Source organism: Tamandua tetradactyla, chromosome 5 (genome assembly GCF_023851605.1).
Source record: "Tamandua tetradactyla isolate mTamTet1 chromosome 5, mTamTet1.pri, whole genome shotgun sequence".
Lineage (NCBI taxonomy): Eukaryota > Metazoa > Chordata > Mammalia > Pilosa > Myrmecophagidae > Tamandua > Tamandua tetradactyla.
The window spans coordinates 85,277,718-85,300,733 of NC_135331.1; the positions used below are offsets into that span (position 1 = coordinate 85,277,718).

General features: G+C 41.0%; 2 protein-coding genes and 1 long non-coding RNA gene across 8 annotated transcripts in view; 2 read left to right on the forward strand and 1 right to left on the reverse strand.

Annotated features, from left to right (window-relative positions):
- Positions 1 to 217: 217 nt before the first annotated feature.
- LOC143684334 (uncharacterized) lies at positions 218 to 16,939 on the reverse strand. The gene is made up of 2 exons (XR_013175993.1): positions 16,488 to 16,939; positions 218 to 430 (listed from the first exon to the last, which is right to left on the reverse strand). It is a non-coding gene; the product is annotated as an uncharacterized LOC143684334 (long non-coding RNA).
- On the forward strand, positions 2,872 to 12,009 carry LOC143684333 (dolichol-phosphate mannosyltransferase subunit 1-like). The gene is given in 3 exon segments (XM_077161199.1): positions 2,872 to 2,926; positions 11,104 to 11,410; positions 11,412 to 12,009. Coding segments are annotated over 3 exon segments (747 nt in total). The 3' UTR covers positions 11,797 to 12,009.
- The window catches only part of TRIM39 (tripartite motif containing 39), a 30,651-nt gene continuing 23,779 nt past the window's right edge, over positions 16,145 to 23,016 (forward strand). The window contains exons 1-4 of one of the 6 annotated variants that reach the window (XM_077161193.1): positions 16,145 to 16,712; positions 18,368 to 18,497; positions 18,782 to 19,241; positions 20,115 to 20,210. In XM_077161193.1, coding sequence (XP_077017308.1) covers positions 18,789 to 19,241; positions 20,115 to 20,210 — 549 coding nt within the window. In that variant the 5' untranslated portion in view covers positions 16,145 to 16,712; positions 18,368 to 18,497; positions 18,782 to 18,788. Of the gene's footprint in view, positions 16,713 to 16,869; positions 17,619 to 18,367; positions 18,498 to 18,781; positions 19,242 to 20,114; positions 20,211 to 23,016 lie in introns of those variants that run through there. The other 5 variants (XM_077161197.1, XM_077161192.1, XM_077161196.1 and 2 more) reach the window with 5 other exon arrangements.

A 23,016-nucleotide genomic window follows, 5' to 3' on the forward strand; every position in this document is an offset into this window, starting at 1 on the left:
CTCCAATGTTTTAGATTAGTTAGAAAAATCAGAGATGGTGGTATGAGAGCCCATGACAAACTCTGGGATCTGTTCTGTAACTACTTGTTGAAGTGTGCTTTGAAAATTATTGCTTTTTTCTTTCCTTGCTTTGTAAATATGTTATATAACAAAGAAAGTTAAACAAAAGAAAACACTAGAGGTCAATGAGAGGAAGGGATAAAGGTTAGGGGACGTATGAGTTTTTCTTTTTTTCATTTTATTTTTTTGTCTGGAGGGCTGCAAATGTTCTAAAAATTATCCTCATGATGAATACACAACTATGTGATGAAAAAAAAACCACTTGTTGAGATTCTTCATTTTAGATTTGTTTGGTGCTGCTCTTGCATAAAAGCCTTGTTTTCCAGAAGTAGAAATGCAATCATCACACATCCTGGATGCAGCAGTTTGCCTAAATAAAATAAAATACACAGAAACATATGAAGTAATAAGTACCTTAGAAAGTGATATCAAACTAATTATAAAAAACTCTTACTTTTACATTACAAACTCAGCATTAACCAAACCATTTTACACAAAAGCATTTTGTGACACACTAGTATTATATACTATTTGCAGATGAAAAATACTAAAGTTCAGAAAAAGTGAGTAATCTGTTGAAAGTCACATAACTAGTCATTGGTAGGACTTCTAGATTTAAGGCCCTGATGGCCTGGACTTCACATCTCTTTATGGTATAGAGTATCCCATATATCATTATATAGTTATATCACTCTCTAATTTTTTTTAATTAGAGAAGTTGCACTTTTACAGAAAAATCATGCAAAAAATAGAGTTCCCATATATCCCCCCTTATTATTAGCACCTTGCACTAATGTGGTACAATTGTTACATTAAAGATTATTATAGTAATTGTACAATTAATCATAACCTGTGGTTTATATTAGGGTTCCCTATTTGTGTTGTGCAGTCCTGTTTTGTTGTTTCATTCTAGTAATATACACAAAACCTAAAATTTCCTTTTTTAAGCACATTCAGCTCTGTAGTTTTCTATTATCTAAGTTATTTTCTCTTTCTGTTCTTCTTCCACCCTCACCCTCTCTTTCCTTTCAGTCCTTGCCTATCTGAAGGCCCAACTTCATACACCAATTACATCATGGGAGGAAGGCAAGCAAGGGGGCAGGCAGACAGGCATAGAGCACCTATTGACCAACCACCTTTCAGCACTCCTCTGTAGAGCCTGGGTCCATTCAGGAACCCAGTCACAGCCACACCAAGCCTCTAGTTACTTACTGCTCTACATACCCTCAGGTCTGATTTCCCTAGACCTCTCATCTATTAATATTCTAAACAGTCTAAATCAGACATTCCTTTATTTAACACTGAGCATCTGCTTCCTCTCTGATATCCCTGACTCTGGTCTTTTCCCTCTGCTATCCATTTGAACAACCACTACTAAATACAACCAAATAGAAAACACTAAATTCCATTTTCATCAAATCATTTCCTACCCAACATCACCCAGAAACTACCATGTATCAAGTCACATCTAAAACTCTAATGTTACTATGAGAAAACCACACAATATTTTCTCTAATACTGTTAAACTGTGTTTAGCTAAACTGGATTGAGTTTGTCTGACATCTGTACTAATAAAGAACAGACTGCAAAATGGTAAAACCTGTAATGTTTCTAAAGCAACCAGCTGTTTCTTAATATGAGTTATATGGCAGGAAAGATTTTTTTAAAAACAAAATCTTCTAAAGAACTTTTTATAAACCTGTTTATTGAGATAAAACAGGAGAAAGTGTGGAAATCATACAAATCCTCACAAAGCAATAGTAAATACAGGGTGGGCCACGGTGGCTCAGCAGGTAGAGAGTCCTCGCCTGCCATGCCGGAGACCCGAGTTCAATTCCCGGTGCCTGCCCATGCAGGAAAAAAAAAAAAAAAGTAAATACATCCACACTACCACCACCCAGATTTCATAAGTATTCTTATGAAATGAAATACCTAAGAACTTTGGATTGAAAGGGTTTAATCACCTTATATTTCCCTTTTCTTTTACTCTGTGTTCCATACAGTAGTTCAAAGACTTGGAAGACAAGTTTCTAAGGTATCTAAGAGATACTTAGTTTAGAGACTTGTTTAAAGACTTAGAGGCTTGGAACACAGAAAAATTTTCTTTGGAAAAAATGAAAGTAGCACAGCAGTCTTATAAAACAGTCAAAAACTGAAAGAAACATAGACATCTGATACCAAAGTGTTCACAAAATGCCAAAGCAACACAGAAGCAGCACTTACTTCACATAACGTTTATGATCCTAAGACTCAAGGTGAGTTTTCTACTTAAGCCTAGGTAACACCAGAACTAGCTTAAGCAAGGATTAGTGAAAATGGTCAAATTCTCTCAAGATTTGCAGAAGTGCTGGGTAGAGCTTCTGAAAAGTTTCCTCAGAAGTGCAGGGAGAGTATGGGATTCTTTGCAGAAGAAAAGTAAATGTCTTCATATATATTATGATGGCAAAGGAATGGCTTATGTGATTATACCAGGAACCACTGATTTTTCACTTAGGTTGGATTGTATGATGTGCAGATAAAACTGTTTAAAAATGAACAGAGAGAAACGTGTTAGAGTAAATGTAGAGAAAGAGATGCACCTATTCCCTGTCAGTAGGGATGCTGAGAGGTACAGCCCCTATGCAGGGCAGTGTGGTGGTTCCACAGGAGGCCAGAGGTAGGGTTGCCATATAATCCTGCAACCCTGTTACTAGGTATATACCTGGAGGAACTAAAAATAGGGACAAGAATGGACATTTGCACACTGGTGTTTTTGGCAGCAGTGTTTGGGATTTGCGATGAATAGAGGTGGTCTAAGGGTACAACTGAGGAATGGAAGACACAAATGTGTATATATACAATAGAACACAAGAAGGAATGAAGGCATGCATTCATTGTTGTGAGGCATGCAACTAGGTGAATGAAACTTGAGGACAGTTATGTTGAATGAAATATCAGACACAAAAAGACAAATATTATCATGCCTCACTCAAATGGACTAACTATAATACACAAATTCGGAGAACTAAATTCGAGAGCAGGGGCTATCAGGCTGGGACCTATTGGAAAGAGTCCTTGATTGTAAGCTCTTACAGCAGTCACATCTATTCTGGAGTTGTAACTGTTATTTCTCAATTCTGAGATACTGAGCTATTTGTGTATAACCTGGCTTTTCCCTGAAACTTGAGGTATTTATTTGACACCTGAGACTCTTTAGAGCTCTGAAGCTATAAAAGTGAGCATTACCTCATACAATAACTGCTAAACCAGTTGAAAAAGTGATCAGACTTCAGCTAGAGATATGAATAAAGCTGATTTGGATAAGACTAAGGCAAACCAGAACATAGGGTAAAGGATGATATGGTTCATATTTTAAAACCTCAATTTCTGTGTGGGACCAAAGGGAGAGATGTTTATTTGTTGCAAAATTTTTATTTTGGGTAGTGCATTATCTAATTTAACTTGTATGGTCACTTTATCTGAACACCATAATTATTTGGAATCTTGAATAGGGTGAGATCTTGTTGGTTTGTCCAGATTAGTGTGATGACCCAAAACATCCCGGAGTAATTTGGGCAAAGAATAAGAAAGTATTCGCAAAGTCCCCTCAAGGGACTGGGGAGAAAGGAGGAAATATTGAACTTCCCCATCTGGGGAATTCCTGATATTCTCACAAGCAGTAGGGACAACCAAATCAAGAGGCTGAAACCTCAATCTTGGGGTTTGCCCCTATGAAACTCATTCCTGCATAGGATAGGCTAAGCCTACCTAGAATTAGACCTAAGAGTTATCCCCAGAAAACCTCTTTTGTTGCTCAGATGTGGCGTCTTTCTTTAAACTAACTTGGCAAGTGAATTCACTGCCCTCTCTTTTACATGGGAGAAAACTCCCAGGGGTATAAATCTCCCGGGCAAAGGCGTACATCACTCCTGTGGATAAGTTGGGACCTGGTATCATGGGATTGAGATAGCTTTCCTGAAAAAAGGGGAAGAGAAAAATAAGACAAAATAAAGTTTCAGTGGCTGAGAGATTTCAAAAAGAGTGGAGAGGTTATCCTAGAGGTTTTTCTCATGCATTATATAGGTATCCCTTTTTAATTTATGGTGTACTGGAGTGGCTAGAGGGAAGTACCTAAAACTGTTGAACTGTATTCCAGTAGCCTTGATTCTTGAAGATGATTGTCTAACTATATGGCTTTTACAATGTGACCATGTGATTGTGAGAACGTTGTGTCCAATGCTCCTTTTATCCAAAATATGGACAGATGAGTAAAAAATAAGGACAAAGAATAAATAATGGGAGGGGGGATAAGATATAAAAAAAATTAGGAGACTGAAATATTAGGGGTCAATGAGCAGGAGGGATAAAAGGTATGGGATGTGTGGTTTTTCCTTTTTTCTCTTTCTCTCATTTTCTGGAGTGATACAAATGTTCTAAAAATGATCATTGTGATGAAAATACAACCATATGATGATATTGTGTGCCTGATTATATACTTTGGATGGACTGTATGTGTGTGAAGATACTTCAATATTAAAAAAAAAAAAAGATGATTAAAAAAAACTGAAGAGAGAGAGGTACATTCTTCTCTTCCTCCTCTTCTGTCCTGTTCCCTGGTACACAAATGTGGCAGCTAGAGCTCTGGCACCATCCTGGGCTATGACAATGAGGGCCACACACTAAGAATGTTAATGTGTACACTGAAAAGAAACTAGGGCTCAGGCAACTTTGAGGAATAGCCAAATGACCCTGGAGGGCCTACCTCCAAACTTCTTTTACATAAGGAATAAACTTGCAATTTGTTTAAGACAGTGTTATCTGTATTTGTAATATTTATCCAAAGCTAACCTGAGAGGGCACCCAAACCCCATGTGCTTTCTCATTTAACCCACGTCTACCTATACATCTTTTCTTCATGCTGTATTCTTCATTTGAAAGGGCTCCCTCTCTCTCTAATGAGTCAATTAAGTCCAAGACTGCCTTTCTCTGCAAAATTAACACAAACTATTTCTTCCTGATAGGCAATGCTCCTTCAAAATATGTTCTTGAAGAACAAGAAGAAGATGGCAAGACTTTTTGTATCAGCTACCAAAAAAAAGAGAAGAAAATTACAGTAATTAAGACAGTGTAATTCTAGCACAAAAACAGATGCAGATAAACATGGTTAAGTGATTATTGACAATTATGACACTACAGAGCAGCTGGGAGGACCCTCTTCAATACTGCTGGAACAACTGAATATTCATATGTATAGAGCTTTTATTTTCTATATTCTTTTTTTAAAAGGAATATTAACAGAAAAAATGGGCAGAAGACCTGAATATGCACTTCAAAAAGAGACTACCAAATGGTCTATATATATATAGGAAAAGGTGTTCAGCTTCATTTGTAATCATAGAAAATAAAAATTAACTATGGCAGCACAATTTTAGCAAAAAGACTAAAATTCTGAAGTCTGAAAATATCAAGTGAATGTGAAGCAATGGGGACTGTTAAGTGTGTGGGAGGCTGCTATAAACTATTAAAACTTCTCTGACAGAACTACTAAATAACCAGAAACAATACAGAACAGCTCCTGGGGCCACGCCAGTGACCAGACACACAGCGTACCCCAGTCTGCACCAGTTGGACCAGCTGTGAGCCCCTCCAGAACCATGAGTTCCCAAAGCTGCGGCGGCCGGCGCCCCTCCCACACAAGCAGCATCCCAGAGAGGAAAAGAAAGAGACTTTACCAGCAGCAGGGGCTGAGCCCAACCAAACACCAACTGTGTAGTTAATAAACAAATTCTGACTACTAAAAGTAGGGCCCCAGGCTCAGGTGAACCTGGTCAAAGTGGAGGTCCCTCATTTTTGCCCCAGTGCCAAGGGGGCAGGGCTGACGGAAAATAGTGGGAAAAAAAGAAGGAAACAGTGGTTTTCGTGGGGGTGTTTCTACAAAGACTTGACTGCCTTTGGATATAGCAGCAGGGCTCCTCAGGCTGCAACTGCCCCAGGCATAGCAGAAGTGAGCTCTTTTGGGGCTTGTCTGGAGCCTGTGCCTTCCCCAGGGGAGGGGTGAAGCCCAACTTGAAGCCCAACTTAAGTGGAATCCCTTCTTCAAGGAATTCAGACACCAGGGCTTGGTAATTTGAAGCCATTAAAACCAGCCTACAACCTCTCCTCTGTCTCCAACACACCCCCAGCAGGGAGAGTCTGCCAAAGTTAAAGGTACCGCATCATCTTATGCTGGTGGGACCTGCAGTCAGACAAGTGCCACATACTGGGCAGGATAAGAAAAACAGAGTTCAGAGACATCACAGGAAAGTCTTTCAACCTGCTGGGTCTCACCCTCAGGGAAAACTGACACAGGTGACTCTTTCCTCCTGATAGGAGGCCAGTTTGGTCTGGGAAAATCTGGCTGGGGTCTATAATATCTAAGTAGACCCTCCTAAGGGGGGAGGGGGGGAAGGCACCATACAAGCAGGGCAAGAAACAAGAAAACAAGAACTGAAAAATTCTCCTCTGTTAAACAAAACTTAAGCTAGAGGTCCAGATAAAGCTAAACTGAATGTCAAAGAACAGATAGACAACAAATTCATCCAGCAAGAAAACCCTAGATAAAAGAAGTGAAAGCAATCTCCAGAATAAACTAATTAAGGTAATTAAATGCCTAGACACCAGCAAAAAATAACAAATTACACTAGGAAAATGGAAGATATGGCCCAGTCAAAGGAACAAACCAACAATTCAAATGACATACAGGAGCTGGAACAATTAATTCAGAATATACGAACAGACATGGAAAACCTCATCAAAAACCAAATCAGTGAATTTAGGGAGGATATAAAGAAGGCAAGGAATGAACAAAAAGAAGAAACTGAAAGTCTGAAAAAAACAAATCACAGAACTTATGGGAATGAAAGTGAAGGCAGAAGAGATGAAAAAAACAATGGAAACCTACGATGGTAAATTTCGAGAGACAGAACATAGGATTAGTGAATGGAAGACAGAACATCTGAAATCCGGCAAGAAAAAGAAAATACAGGGAAAAAAATGGAAAGATATGAGCAGGGACTCAGGGAATTGAAAGACAATATGAAGCACACAAATATACGTGTTATGGGTATCCCAAAAGGAGAAGAGAAGGGAAAAGGAGGAGAAAAACTAATGGAGGAAATTATCACTGAAAATTTCCCAACTCTTAGGAAAGACTTAAAATTACAGATCCAAGAAATGCAGCATACGCCAAAGAGAACAGATCCAAATAGACATACTCCAAGACATTTACTAATCAGAATCTCAGAGGTCAAAGAGAAAGAGAGGATCTTGAAAGCAGCAAGAGAAAAGCAATCCATCACATACAAGGGAAGCCCAATAAGAATATGCGCAGATCTCTCAGCAGAAACCGTGGAGGCGAGAAGACAGTGGGATGATATATTTAAATTACTAAAAGAGAAAAACTGCCAACCAAGAATCGATATCCAGCAAAATTGTCCTTTAAAAATGAAGGAGAAATTAAAACATTTTCAGACAAAAAAATCACTGAGAGAATTTGCGACCAAGAGACCAGCTTTGCAAGAAATACTAAAGGGAACACTAGAGACAGATACGAAAACAGAAGAGAAAGGTGTGGAGAAGAGTGTAGTAAGGAAAACTATGAGTAAAGGTAAAAAGAAGGAAAATCAGATATGACATATAAAATCCAGAAGGCAAAATAGTAGAAGAAAGTACTACCCATGCAGTAATAACACTGAATGTTAATGGATTAAACTCCCCAATCAAAAGACAAGTCTGGCAGAATGGATTACAAAACAGGACCCATCTACATGCTGTCTCTACTCAAAGGACATGAGGGCAAGGACACAAATGGACATTTACACATCAATGTTTCTAGCAGCGTTATTTACAATTACCAAGAGATGGAAGCAGGCAAAATGTCCATCAACAAAATAGTTGGCTAAACAAACTGTGGCATTTACATAAGATGGAATATTATGCAGCTGTAAGACAGAATAAAGTTATGAAATACGTAACAACATGAATGGACCTTAAGGACATTATGCTGAGTGTGATAAGCCAGAAACAAAAGGACAAATACTGTATGGTCTCACTGTTACAAACTGACATTAGTGAATAAACTTGGAATATTTCCTTGGTAACAGAGACCATCAGGAGATAGAAATAGGGTAAGATTTGGGTAATTGGAGCTGAAGGGATACAGATTGTGCAACAGAACTGGATATAAAAACTCAGAAATGGACAGCACAAAATTACCTAACTGTAATACAATTATGTTAAAACACTGAATGAAGCTGCATATGAGAATGATAGAGGGAAGAGGGCTGGGGCATAAATGAAATCACAAAGAAAGACGATAAAGATTGGCATGGTATTATCTAGGAATGCCTAGAGTGTATAATGATAGTGACTAAATGTACAAATTTTAAAAATGTTTTGCATGAGGAAGAACAAAAGAATGTCATTATTGCAGTGTACTGATAACAGATGGTAACTAATATTTTAAAATTTCAATTTATGTGTGAGACTAAAGCAAAAAATGTTTATTTGGTACAAAATCATACTTTGACTAGTGCATCTCCTAATATAACTTATGTAGATAGTTGGTTGAACACCTTAAGTATATGGAACTTTGTATAGGACATGAGATTTTGTTGGTTTGTCCAGGTGATGCCCTGATGAATCCCAGAGTGATTTGATCAGTGAGTGGAAAAGTATTTGCAAAGTCCCCTTCGGGGAATTGTGAGAATGGTGGAAAACTCAACTTCCCCAAGTTGATATTCTCACAAGCAGTGTGGGCAACCAAAGCAATAGGCTGAGCCCCCAGTCTTGGGGTTTGTTCATACAAAACTTAACCCCACAGGGGACAGGTCAAGCCTACTTAAAATTAGGCCTAAGAATCACCCCCAAGAGAACCTCTTTTGTTGCTCAGATGTGGCCTCTCTCTCCAGCCAACACAGCAAGCAGACTCACCACCCTCCCCCTGTCTACATGGGACATGACTACCAGGGGTGTAGCAGTGTGGGACAGAAATTCCAGAATGAGCTGAGATTCAGCATCAAGGGATTGAGAAAAACTCTAGAATGAGCTGAGACCCAGCATCAAGGGATTGAGAAAACCTTCTGGACCAAAAGGGGGAAGAGTGAAATGAGACAAAGTGTCAATGGCTGAGAGATTCCAAGCAGAGTCGAGAGGTTATCCTGGAGGTTATTCTTATGCATTAAATAGATATCACCTTGTTAACCAAGATGTAATGGAGAGGCTGGAGGGAACTGCCTGAAAATGTAGAGCTGTGTTCCAGTAGCCATGTTTCTTGATGATGATTGTATGATATAGCTTTCACAATGTTACTGTGTGATTGTGAAAACTTTGTGTCTGATTATCCTTTTATCTACCTTGTCAACAGATGAGTAGAACATATGGAATAAAAATAAATTATAGGGGGAACAAATGTTAAAATAACTTTAGTTTGAAATGCTAGTGATCAATGAAAGGGAGTGGTAAGGGTATGGTATGTAAAATTTTTGGTTTTTTTTTTTAATTTTTCTGTTGTCTTTTATTTCTTTTTCTGAATTGATGCAAATGTTCTAGAAAATGTTCATGATGATGAATATGCAACTATGTGATGATATTGTGAATTGCTGAGTGTATGTGTTGGGAATGTTTGTGTTTCTTTCTCATAATTTTTTCTTTATTAATAAAAAATTAGAAAAAAAAAACTTCTCTGAAAAATAGGTAGAATTATCTACTAAAGTTGACCAAATATTTAACCAGTGATCTAGCAATTTCATTCCTAGGTATATTCATAGCCATAAGCACAGATACACAACATATATACACGTATATTCATAGCAACCAACAACTAGCAAAGAACACCAAAGTTTATGAATAGAGTGAACAAATTATGGCATATTCATAAAACAGAACACTAGACAGCAAGGAAAACAAATGAACTACAGCTACAAGCAACAACATGGTAGGATCACAAATGTAATGCTGAGCAAAAAACGCCAGATACAAAAAGGAATACGTAAAGGTAAAAAAAAGACAAAGTTAAACTATATATATAGTGTTTTTAGAGATAATAAAAAGGCAGTAAATAATATTTTTATATAATATGTAAGAAATCCTTTGTGTTTGTGTTTATATTTTGTTCAAGATTCTTCAATGTTTTGAGATTGTTTCAATTTCTTTAAAAATGAGAAGACAGGCGGACAAGGTGCTAAAGGGTTATTTCTTCCTATATAGTGAACACAGTCATTCCTCATTCACTTAGAGTTACTGGAGCTTCACAGAATAATATTATGCTATTGTAAGCAAACAATAATTAGATTAGGAAAAAAATTAAATCCAGGGCAGGCCATGGTGGCTCAGCAGGCAGAGTTCTCACCTGCCATGCCAGAAACCTGGGTTCGATTCCTGGTGCCTGCCCAAGCAAAAAAAATAATAATAAAAAAAATAAATCCAAACCAAATTGTCACTCAATCCCTTTCTAAACCTAGCAGACCCTTCAATTTTATTAACCTCATCATAGCTACTTGCCTAACTGATTAGCAAATGTTTTATAATCATGCACAAAGTATCCTGAATTTTCCTGCTTCTTGGCCTTGTGGTAATGACTTCAGAAATCTTCTTCCATTCATAATTTTTTATGGTAAATGTTCCAAGGTTTCTCTCTCCCTACTGGTTTTAATCATTTTGGTATTACTGAATGAAAATAAATGAGTCCTCAATCACAAAAAAAAAAAAGTAAAAGACAGTAAAACTGTAAAGAAAAATCTAGACATAAATACCATAGCGGTAAGGGCAATTGTTTGGGGGGAGGCAGTAACCAAGGTGGGTGGGTGGAGATGCTTCTGGAGGACTGGCAGTATTTACTTCTAGAGCTGGGTGGTGATTAAACAGGTCTTTTGTATGTGTGTGTGTGTGTGTGTGTATGTATGAGGAATTATTGTGCCATAATTTTTTGTTTTATGACTTTCCTAAATGTTATACTGCACAATATTAAAAAGTATATCTAGCTCCTCTCGCGCCTTGGCAGGAGTCGGGGGGGGGGGGAGCTGGCAGCGCGGCAGGACAAGTATTCGATGCTTTTGCCCACCTACAACGAGCGCGAGAACTTGCCGCTCATCGTGTGGCTGTTGGTGAAAAGCTTCTCGGAGAGTGGAATCAACTATGAAATTATAATCACAGATGATGGAAGCCCAGATGGAACAAGGGAAGTTGCTGAACAGTTGGAGAAGATCTATGGGTCAGACAAAATTCTTTTAAGACCACGAGAGAAAAAGTTGGGACTAGGAACTGCATATATACATGGAATGAAGCATGCTACAGGAAATTACATAATTATTATGGATGCTGATCTCTCACACCATGAAGCAGAAGGAGGCTAATTTTGACATTGTATCTGGAACTCGTTACAAAGGAAATGGAGGTGTATATGGCTGGGATTTGAAGAGAAAAATAATCAGCCGTGGAGCCAATTTTATAACTCAGATTTTGCTGAGACCGGGAGCATCTGATTTGACAGGAAGCTTCAGATTATACCGAAAGGAAGTTCTACAGAAATTAATAGAAAAATGTGTTTCTAAGGGGTATGTCTTCCAGATGGAGATGATTGTTCGGGCAAGACAGATGAATTATACAGTTGGCGAGGTTCCAATATCATTTGTGGATCGTGTTTATGGTGAATCCAAGTTGGGAGGAAACGAAATAGTCTCTTTCTTGAAAGGATTATTGACTCTTTTTGCTACTACTTAAAAGAAAGTTACTCATTTACACTTATCATGTTCATTTCAATTTAAACAAAAAAGAAGGCTGGTTGCTGATTTTTATAAAATGTACTCTTAGAGCATAAACTGTAAGGTAAGGTAAATTTCATGTAAATCTTTTTTTCTGAAGAAACTCCCATTTTATATTTTAAATTAGAAAAATGAACAGTTTCCTCAATTTCATTTTTATTTTGCTGTATTGAGATCTATAAATAAATGTATGATTTTTTGCACAAAAAAAAGGTATATCTACATCCATAGAGTTTTAAAGTAAGGGGTAGATAACTGTTTATTCTCATGGTTTCCATGAGAAGAGATTTCCTCAACCTCCCACACTCCCACCTTTCTCTAGAAGTGACCTAAAGGGGGTTGAAGCAGGAGCTGAGCAGGCTTGGCCTAGCTCCTTGTCTTTTTTCCCTCTTTGAATCTGTTTGCAGAGGGAATGATTTCTCAGCATCTCCCAGCTACATGTAAGCTTAGCCAGTAGGTTCTGAAGGGGAGAGGTAGGCATACCTCAAGGGTTAGGAACGTGTTCAATTCAAGGGAAGGCAAGCAAATCAACTGACGATTGCTAAACCATTCCCTCTAACATGGTTTATAAAACTAATAAAGGTGACATTTTGGTCCCAGGGTTCTGACTCCTGTATCTTTCTACCGGTTCTGTATAGGTTTTGAAATTGGCAAGGAGAATTTGTATTGTCCTAAAATTTCAACAAGAAAGAAAAAATAATGAGTTTGCTTTGTTTTTGTTTTTGTTTTTTAGGTACAAAGAGTAAGTAAAGTGAACTATTTTTTCCTTTCCTTACCACTGTCAACAAGAGGAGAAATGTCCTACATACACCAAAATTCCTCAATTGTACTGTTATCATGCTGTTAACTTTTAATTTTGAAGCAATAAAATCCATAATAAGGACCCATATTATATTTAGAATCCTAAACGATGCTATTAAGATTTTTTTTCTAACATAGGAATTTTCAATCTTAATGAGTTAAAAATTTATATGAGAGGACTTCTGGGAAGATGGCCAAATAGAGTAGCTCAAGATTAGCCCTGCTTCAGGGAAAAATTAGAGAAGGGACAGGAGAGCGACTGAGGCAGCGATTCAGGAGTGAGGCTGACCTGGGAGAGCATTTTGCACCACAGAGGGCAGCCCTAGTTGCAGAGGCCGAGGAACTGAGAGGTAGAAACCTGGAGACTGGCGAGGAGACACAGAACCCATGGGAGTGCACGGACAGGAGCAGGGGACTAGGAAGTAAGCCGGGCCACATTCCTTGGGTGCATACCCTCACCAGTGCAGCCTCGTGACCGGTGACTCACCCCACACCCCACGCACCCGAACCCCGTCATACGCTCCCATTTCCCGGGCTCCAGGCACCCCCACCCAACCATCCCTCAGTGCATGTACCTGCCCCACACTTCACCCCAACTGCAGCACATTTCACCTCTCCTGGCACCCCTCCCGAGCACTACCTCCCCCTCCCTGTTCCCTGCAGGCTGTTGCCAGCGCATAAAGGCTGCCAGCACTACCCTCCATACCCAGGCTACCCCTGCCCCCCTGCCCATAGTGTCGTACAGCTTCACCCCACACCCCCTCAAGCTCTGTGCATCAGTTTAAGCACTCCTAGACCCAAGCACAGACAGAAGATAAACAAGGATATAGAGAAGTTAAATAATTTGATAAATGAATTAGACCTAACACACATATACAGGTCAGTGTACCTCAAAGTACAAGGTTATACTTTCTTTTCTAGTGCTCATGGAACATTCTCCAGGATAGATCATATTCTGGGGCATAAAACAAGTCTTAATAAATATAAAAATAATGAAATTATTCAAAGCACTTTCTCTGATCACAATGGGATGACCTGGATCTCAATAACCACCAAAGGAACGAGAACATTCACAAATACATGGAGATTAAATAACACACTCTTAAACAACCAGTGGGTCAAAGAAGAAATTGCTAAAGAAATCAGTAGCTATCTAGAGATGAATAAAAATGAAAATACAACTTATCAGAACTTATGGGATGTGGCAAAGGCCGCGCTGAGAGGGAAATTTATTGCCCTAAATGCCTTTATCATAAAAATATATTTAAGCCCTCTAGCCTCCTATATACTGGAGCAGCTAGAAGTAAAAATCTGAGAGGATCGTATCACAGCCCATGACACACTCGGGGATCTGTCCTATAACCACTTGTTGAAGAGTGCTTTGAAAACTATTGCTTTTTTATTTCTTTGCTTTGTATATATGTTATACTATATAATTTAAAAAGTTTAAAAGAAATTACCCTTCATCCCATTAAAATAATTAATTTTTAAATATTCCTGTGGTGATAATTTCTTGATATACAACACAAAAACTCAGTGCTATTCCACCTCTCCTGAACTACAACCCCTTCTAACCTTTAATAATACCCCTCCTTGTTTAAAGAATGTACTTGTATCCCAGTATCTTCATAAATTTCAATCAACTAAGTTACACAAGGTCATAACAAATCTGCTATGATCTCAAATTACCTTTATTATTTATTTTTATATAGACACAGAAAAAAGAGAACACAGCATGTCTATCCCAATTATCCTCGTTTGAAAATTAGTGGATTCTTCGACAAAGTCAGCAAACTATGGCATGTCACGTGTATTTTTGTATGGCCCAGTAAATGGTATTCATATTTTTAAAAGGCTGGGGAAAAAATCAAGACTATTTTGTAACACATGAAAATTATATGAAGTTCAGGTTTCAGGATCAATTAATAAAATTTTAATGGATACAGCCACACCCATTTCTTTAGTATTACCTAATTCTTTTTTTACACTACAAAAAGAGAGTTCAGTAGTTGCAACAGACACTACACAGGCAATGAAGACAAAAATATGTCCTATTTGGTCCTTTACAGATAAAGTTTGCCAATCCCTAATCTATGTCATACACCATGCCATTCATAATTTTATAGTTTTACCTAGGAATTTTCTCCCTTTTCCCTCTATAGTCAGTGTACAGTCTCCTTAATAAGCTATTGGTCTCCAGACAAACATTCTTCATAGTCTTGGACATGGACCCCCTCCAGGGAATCTCCTTAGTCTAACAGCATCCCCAGTCATGTATAAACAAAAGGCGAGTAAGGATTGCTTTCCGAACTTAACCATGTAACACCTTAGAAGTTACAAATGCACAACAACAACAAAACAGAATCAACCTTCTTCATCATCCTTCTCCCTCCAAAGCAAGGCTAAAGAGGCTGTTCTCCCAGCTAGTGGCTTTCAAACTACCCTAACGAAGAATTAAGTTTTGTTACCTGGAACAAGTACTACTGCTAAAGTCCCTAAGGCCAAATAATAAGAATACAAATTAATGATCATAATTTTCTCAAGTATAATTTTATCAAGTTTTTCTCCAGATCTTTGGGTACCACACATACACACACACACAAAGTGATCAAAAAGCAGAGGATCTTTAAGAAAAAAAATAGACGAACTGTATTTAGCATGTGCGACCCTAAATTTTTACACTTCACATATTTGATTCTATTTTCCGCAAGTAAATAGTTTCTGGCTCCCACGATGAGAGGCTCTACATTACAATGTTTGTATAGCATCCCAACTCAAGACTGGAACAAGCTAGATTCCTTCCTCTCCAAGAAGGGTACACCAAAATTTGCTCATGATCTCTTTCAATCAACATTCTGCTCGCCAAGCGTTGGGAGCGGGGCAAACTGCCTTCTTCTCTACCAGCAGTTTCATACTCATCCTAGCACTAACTCCTCCCCAGCCCTACCACAACTCTACCCAGCACGAGCTCCTTCACAGCCCCAGCTCCTTCCCAGCCCCAATATCACTACTCGGCACCAACTCCTCCCCAGTCTCGCCACACCTCGATCCTGCAGATTCCCCCCCCACCCCCAGGCCCATCACCTCACCCCACTGTAACAAAGTCCCGACCTGCGGAGCTTCCAGCTGCAGAAAGGGTAGAGTGTGGAGTTCCCGTACAAGCACCATCTGACCTTTCAGAGAAACCCAAGTCACAGTCCCATAAGTGGAAAGGACCGGCCTTGGCTCGCACCAATAATGGGTGCGTACGGAGAGCTTGCAGCGGTCGTGCTCCAAGCGAGGCGCAAGGGATACAAAGGTGAGCAGCAGAGACCTGAAATACCAACTCTCCGACTCTCACTCCAGCGGGAGAGGAGTATCATTTCGAAAAAGCCCGCCAAACCAGAGGCGCGAGGAACAGCTCTTGAAGTACACGGGAGCGAGAATTTAATCCCTGAATGTTAAAAGGCTAAAACTCAAGTAGTCGGAAGTGACGTGCGAGCTGCGAATTGCAGGTCCGCCACGTAATTGGCCACCGCCTCAACAAGCCACTTTCTCTTCGGACTTGCCTGAAGAAAGGGAAAGTGTGGCTGAAAGCCCACAATCCGCCCCTGTCCCGCCCCCCGACTCCCAGCGCCACCGGGGAGCCGCGGAGGCTGGCCAGGGCCCTAGCCCGCAGCGTGGGCAGGGCTGTCTCGCCGGACCAAGAGGCCGTCCAGCGCCCTGCGGGCAATGGGCTTCGGCGCTCAACCACGCGCATGCGCGGCCCTCTTTCTCCAGAGGATTCCTCGGGTCACCTGCACGCCGGCATCTCCGCCACCTGCCCCTCCAGGTCCCTTCTCGTCCTTGACTCCTCCCACTGGTTCTCACCTCCGGCCCCATTTCTTCTCCTTCTTCCGCAGGCCCCGCTAGGCCCTGCCACGGCCGCCCGCGGACACCCGGCTTTCGCTCGACACGAGCCACTCGGCGCGGCGCGGCTTCCGCTTCCGGCGAGTATTGTGTCGCGCTGCGGGGCGGGGGCGGGGGGAGGAGAAAGGAGGGAGGCAGCGCTCCGGTGGCTCCGCGCCCCGCAGTCCCGGACCCGAAGCCGGGAAGGTAGGTGCTGTCCCGCCGCCGGTCCCAGACCCCGGGGCCTTCCCCGCCGGCCGGCTCCGCACGCCGCGTCCCAGCGCCCCGCGACTGCGTCACCGGTCCCCCTCACGTAACCACTGCTGCCTCCCCCCGCCTCAGGCCGGGGCGGACGTTTTGCCGCCCCGGCGACGTCAGCGCGTCCGGCGTTGCTTGGCTACCCCGTGGTTCCCCCGTCCCGCTGCCGCTCGCCTCCCCGGGTGAAACTCCGACGCCGTCACCGCCGGTCTCGGCTGCGTCATAGCAGCGGGCATCCCACCTTCACGTCACACCTCCTCACCTGGACACGCATCCTTCCCTCCCCCGCCAACCATGACGTTTCTTGCCCACCCCCTCCAATCCCTCTGCGCCAGATCTGGCGGGAGAACGTGGAGACGGGGGTGGGACAGAGTTGTGGACCACGCTCAGGAGAGGGTCGCAAGGTGGGACCTTGGACAGTGGTAGAAACAGAACGTCGGCGTCCCACAAGTTTGCCTGTCTACTGACACACAAAGCATAGAGGAAGAGGAAGGACCAACCCAGAGGCACCCAAGGCATCATTATGCCTGTAGCTCCAAGTCCTCTTCATACTTCCCTGACCCTTTATCCATTTCTTTTTCACATAACTTCTCCGTTCCCTCTGCCAGTCTAAATCCATCCTGGCCCCTAATGTTGCATACAGTTCAACCCCAGGTGAGGAGGTCGCCTAATTTCTAGAAGATTGAGGACTAATGTCTAGTCAAGGTTGGATTCCCATAGGTAAAGAAAAATCGTCTGACTGAACTTCGGTCCTGATGCTGGGGGAAGAAATTCATGTTCAAAGAACTTAACAAGCTCCTACTCCAAATTAAACATTTTCATATGTACCATCAATACATACAAGAATAATCTTTGGTAACTCACCCATTACATGTTCACTTGCCTCTCAGCAGATATACCTGCTAAATTTCCTTCCTTTATTGGGTCTTGGGGGGTGGGGGGAGGATGGACAGGATGAGTACAGAGAAATTATTCATGAATAGGAGTGTTACCATTTTAGGGATGGAGTAGCCTTCTGCTTTATAAATACCTTAGATGCATTTTCAGTTCTTTTGAGGTTTCACTTAAGGGAGGTTTTAATTACCTCTTTACTTTTCTTTCTCCGAATTCCCAACCACTTCAGAATTTATTACTTGGAGACACTATTTCCAAGGAATTAGTTATGAATAGCTATCATGAAAGTCATTGCTGAATAATTAGAGTAGAATCATCAGCTCTTTCAATAAGTTATTGGCTTTGGCTCAATATTGTACTTTCTAGTTGCCATGAATTTATCACTTTTTAGCATTTCTAAATACCCAAATTTACACGTACAGGAATGGATGTTCTGTGAATCATTTCATTCTAAGAAGAGGGCCCAGTTCTCTAAGCTATTCTGATAAAACAAAGAATAATTTCAAACTTTCTTGTAAAGGAGATACTACCCTCACACACCCATTCCATTCATTACTCTTTGAAAGAATGAGAAGAATGGTTGAAAATCAAGATAGACCCCAGTGAAATATAGTAATAAAATTCTTCTGTAACATTAACTTCAGATTTAATTTAATATCTTAACTCTAACGACAGCTTTTATTGTCACAAACTCCTTTCTCATCTGTTAGAATAATATGTCAAACTACGGATATATTGGTCTGGAATTACTGGTTCTAAGATATAAGTAGAATGTGCCTGCATCAGGAACACACTGCTTGGGTTGGGAGAAGCCTTTGTTTTTAACAAGAGAAAGCAGAGGTAAGAGACAGAAGATTGGGGGGAGGTGGGGAGTAGTCTGTTTGGCAAATAGTAAAAAAAAAAAAAAAAAAAAGATTTAGGTTGATGGCTGGGAGTCACAAGTTTGGAAATAGAGAAACAAAATAAAAGTTGAATCTAGAGGAAGAGAAGATGGGAAATACTAAGATGGGACTAAACTTAGAGATAGGGTTTAATGTGGGGGTAAATGTCAGACCAGGGATGCAAAAAAATTAAACCTTCAACTAATATTTTTCTTTTCTCTGTGCCCCCTCCCCATTCCCAAGTTAAATAATGGCAGAGACAAGTCTGTTAGAAGCTGGGGCCTCTGCGGCCTCAACAGCTGCAGCTCTGGAGAACTTACAGGTGGAGGCAAGCTGTTCTGTGTGCCTTGAGTACCTGAAGGAGCCTGTCATCATTGAGTGTGGGCACAACTTCTGCAAAGCCTGCATCACCCGTTGGTGGGAAGACCTGGAGAGGGACTTCCCTTGTCCTGTGTGTCGAAAGACATCCCGCTACCGCAGTCTCCGGCCTAATCGACAACTAGGCAGTATGGTTGAAATCGCCAAGCAGCTCCAGGCCGTCAAGCGAAAAATCCGGGATGAGAACCTCTGTCCCCAGCACCATGAGGCCCTGAGCCTTTTCTGCTATGAGGATCAGGAGCCTGTATGTTTGATATGTGCAATTTCTCACACCCATCGTGCCCACACCGTTGTGCCACTAGATGACGCCACACAGGAGTACAAGGTGGGAAACCTGACATGTGATGCCAACTTGGGGAAAGAGGGGGCACCCATTGATGGGAGACTCCCTGGGTAGAGGATTATAAGCAATTTGAGGGGAAGACTGCATCTGGTCCTCACTCTAATCCTCTTAGAACTATATATGGAGGGGTGCACAATACATCTGATCAGCTCAGTTATCCTCAAGCCTGAAGAAGAGCAGTAGTGAGGAGTAATCCCAAATTTCTTTGACTTGAATTCTTATGGGTGAATATTGGCATGTGTGATCTTGGAATATATCATTTTTTTTCATAAATGAATGAAACTATATGGAGAAGATCTAACTTACAAAGAACTGAAAAGGGATCTGGTTTTTTCATTTTGTCTCCTGCTCAGAACACCACTGATTTTCCCATTGGTATTGAGAATAGAGATTTTATTGTCTTAGCATTTTATCACTTACTTTGCTCAATTACATAACAAAATCCTGGAAACAAGACTTAAGGTAATTTATAGTAAAAATAATCGAGATTTTATTTTATTTGTGGGTAAATTTGGATGTAAAGGCAGGTTAAAGAAAGATATTGGGGTATAGAAGGTTGCCTTAACCATAATAGGCAGTTAGCTGAGTGAATAAGAAGATGGACATGATTGGAAAAGGTGATGAAATTGGTGACTGTTGGGTGTCTGTGACATTCAGTGAGAGAAAAGTTGAGTGCACAGAGAAGGTGAAGGGACAGACTACTGGCAGGAGGGACCAGTACGAAGTTAACGCCCCAAATGATACAAGGGAGTTGTATCAAAAGGTGGTAAGGTGGGCAATAAGCAAACATGGGTTAACCTCTGAATGAAGGATGTGCTAGCCAATCCCAAATGCCACTTCTCCCTCCCCTCTTAGGAAAAGCTGCAGAAGTGCCTGGAGCCACTGGAGCAGAAGCTCCAAGAGATTACCCGCTGCAAGTCATCTGAGGAGAAGAAGCCTGGTGAGCTCAAGGTAAGGGCAGGCAGTCCCATTTGGGGTGTTAGCCTACCAGAGAATTAACCATAGATTATTTAATCCACCAGTTCTGATTCATTAGAAAAATGGTATTCTCTCAAAAAATAAAAAATGGCATTTTATTAGGCTTGTCACTAAACATTGTGCTTATATCACTTGTCTTGATTTAGGTATTGAGGGGGGAGAATGTAAGAGGTAAAGGACAGACAGAACACCTTGCATCTGGTAAATTGAGGGAGTTCCTGCCCATTGAGATCCTTTTTTTTTTTTTTTGTAAAGCATTGAGAGGGGCTTTAGTGAGAGTACAGGAATAGACGTTTTCTTAGAGGAACTGATGGGCCTGGAGACTTCGTCTTCATGGGGGAGGAAGGGAGAAGCTGCTGACAAATGGCTCCCAGAAGAACTGCCCAGCAACATTAGGACCACATTCTTTTGACTTAAGTAAAGTATTCCAAATGATGTTGATTTATTCCTAGACTGTTCTTCCCTTCCCCATCCTCTACCTGTAGGAGCTTATCTATTCTTCAGGATTCAGGTTGAAAGCTACTTACGGTCTGTCTTGGTCCGTCAGAAATTAACTTTCTTAACATTCTTAATTTTCATACAATTTTGCATCTCCTTCATAGTATTATCATATTGAAGTTTGTAGCATGGTATTTTGGAATCTGCAATAATTATTGAGTCCTGTGAATTAGTTCATTGGGTGTTCATGACATCCTAAATTTTTACAGGGTTGTATTAAATCCCAGGGAGTTCAGGCCAGACTTGGGACAAATGGAACATATGGGAAAGCTACAAGATGGCATTCCTGGAGGACAGCTTTGGGGAGGGTGAGCTTAAATGCCCTTTAAAGTAGGTACTTTTAGCCCCACTTTACACAGGAGGAAACTGAAACTTGAAGATGTGTCTAGTCAAAAATTGTAGAGCCAGTAGGTGGCAAAACTATGGATGCTAGTTCTGTGTGAATAAATGTTTATTAAGCTCCCAGTACAAGCTAATCCCTTTCTTGGCTCTGAGGATACAATTATGAACAAAAATCCAGCCCCTGTGTGCTGGTTTGAAAGTATTATGTACCCCAGAAAAGCCATGTTTTAATCCTAATCCAATATTGTAGATGTGAAACTTTTGATTAGATTATCTCCAAGGAGGTGTGCTGTTGCCCATTCTAGGTGGGTCTTGATTAGTTTACTGGTGTCTTTTAAAAGGGGAAACATTTTAAAGAAACCTCAGGGCATATACAGATGCTTGGAGGGCACTCGCTTCACAGCTGACAGTGAAGAGAGCCGACATAGACGTTTAGGATTGAGACAGAAATAGCCCAGGTGCTAAGCTAAAGACTCACAGAAATAGTCAGAACCTGGAGAGAGCCAAGGGAAGCCAAGAGATGAAAGCCAGCCCCAGAGAAGCAAAGTGAGAAAACCCCTACAGGAACAAAAACTGAAAGACACAGATCCCAGGAGCAAGAGGCCTGCAGATGCCAGCCACGTGCCTTCCCAGCTGATAGAAGCGTTCAAAAAAGCCATCAACCTTTCTTGAGTGAGGGTAACCTCTTGTTGGTGCCTAAATTTGGGCATTTTGACTTCCTTAGAACTGTAAACTTGTAACTTATTAAATTCCTTTTTTAAAAGCCTTGCCATTTCTGGTATATTGCACTCCAGCAGTTTAACAGACTGATACAGATTTTGGTACCAGAGAAGTAGAGTGCTGCTATGCTTTGTAAATACCAAACATGTTGGGACAGCTTTTTAAATGGATAAAGGGAAGATTTTGGAAGAGTTGTGAGGATCTTGCTAGAGAAGGCCTGAAAGGTTCTGAAGAAACTGTTGGTAGAAAGGTGGGCTCTGAAGATACCTCTGATAAGGCTGTAGACAGAAATGAGGAATTGTGCCATTGAAAACTAGAAGGAAGGTATTCCTTGTTGATGGAAGGCAGAATTTGAGAGTAATGAACTTTGATATTTAGCAGAAGAAATTTCCAGACTAAATGTTGAAAATACAGTCTGGCTGCTCCTTGCAGCTTATAATAAAATATAAAAGGAAAGAGGTAAGTTGAGAACTGAACTCTTGGATACAAAGGAAACAGAAATTGATAGTCAAAAATTCTGAGCTTCCAGAAAGTGAGACCCCAGTGAATAGTGCCCCATATGAGGATTTAACAGAACGTGGAACCAGTCAGCCATTTCAGGAAAAGCAAGGATTGGAAATAGAGTTATCTAAAAAGGACTTGTGAAAAGTCCTGTTGTCTGATGGTTACGATCCCTGCATATTACATAGAAAACCAACAAGAGTGTTGTGGGGTTTGTATAAATGGAATCATTGCCAATCTGTACTAAAAGGGGCAGAAAAGGGACAAATAGAGGTAAAAACTACTGCAGAGGCAGCACCACGAAAGTTCAGGTCTGGAGCCAGGATATCTCGGGCCAGAAGAACAGACCCATCCATACATGTGGAGAGGGTAAGTTTGCCCAGGAAGCAGAGGGTGTGCCTTCCACTTTGTTGCTCAGGAGGAGTTGTGCCACCCCAGGCATTGGAGAAGGTGGGGCTCATAAACCAGAGATTGAGGGGAGTCAAGCTGCCACCCCATTGTTTTTGTGGCATTGAGCGTGTGCCCAGGAGATGGCAGAGATCCCAGGTGCTGCCCTGAAGCTTGGAGAAGGTGGAGCCAAGTAAAAGGTGATTTCCCCCAATGTGCTTTATGTTGCAGCTCACCCAGCATTTGGAGAGAGAGCAAGGCTGCTGCATAGGCCCTTGGAAAGAGTGGACTGCTACTTGCTAAAGCCCTGAGAATAAATGACTTTCAGACT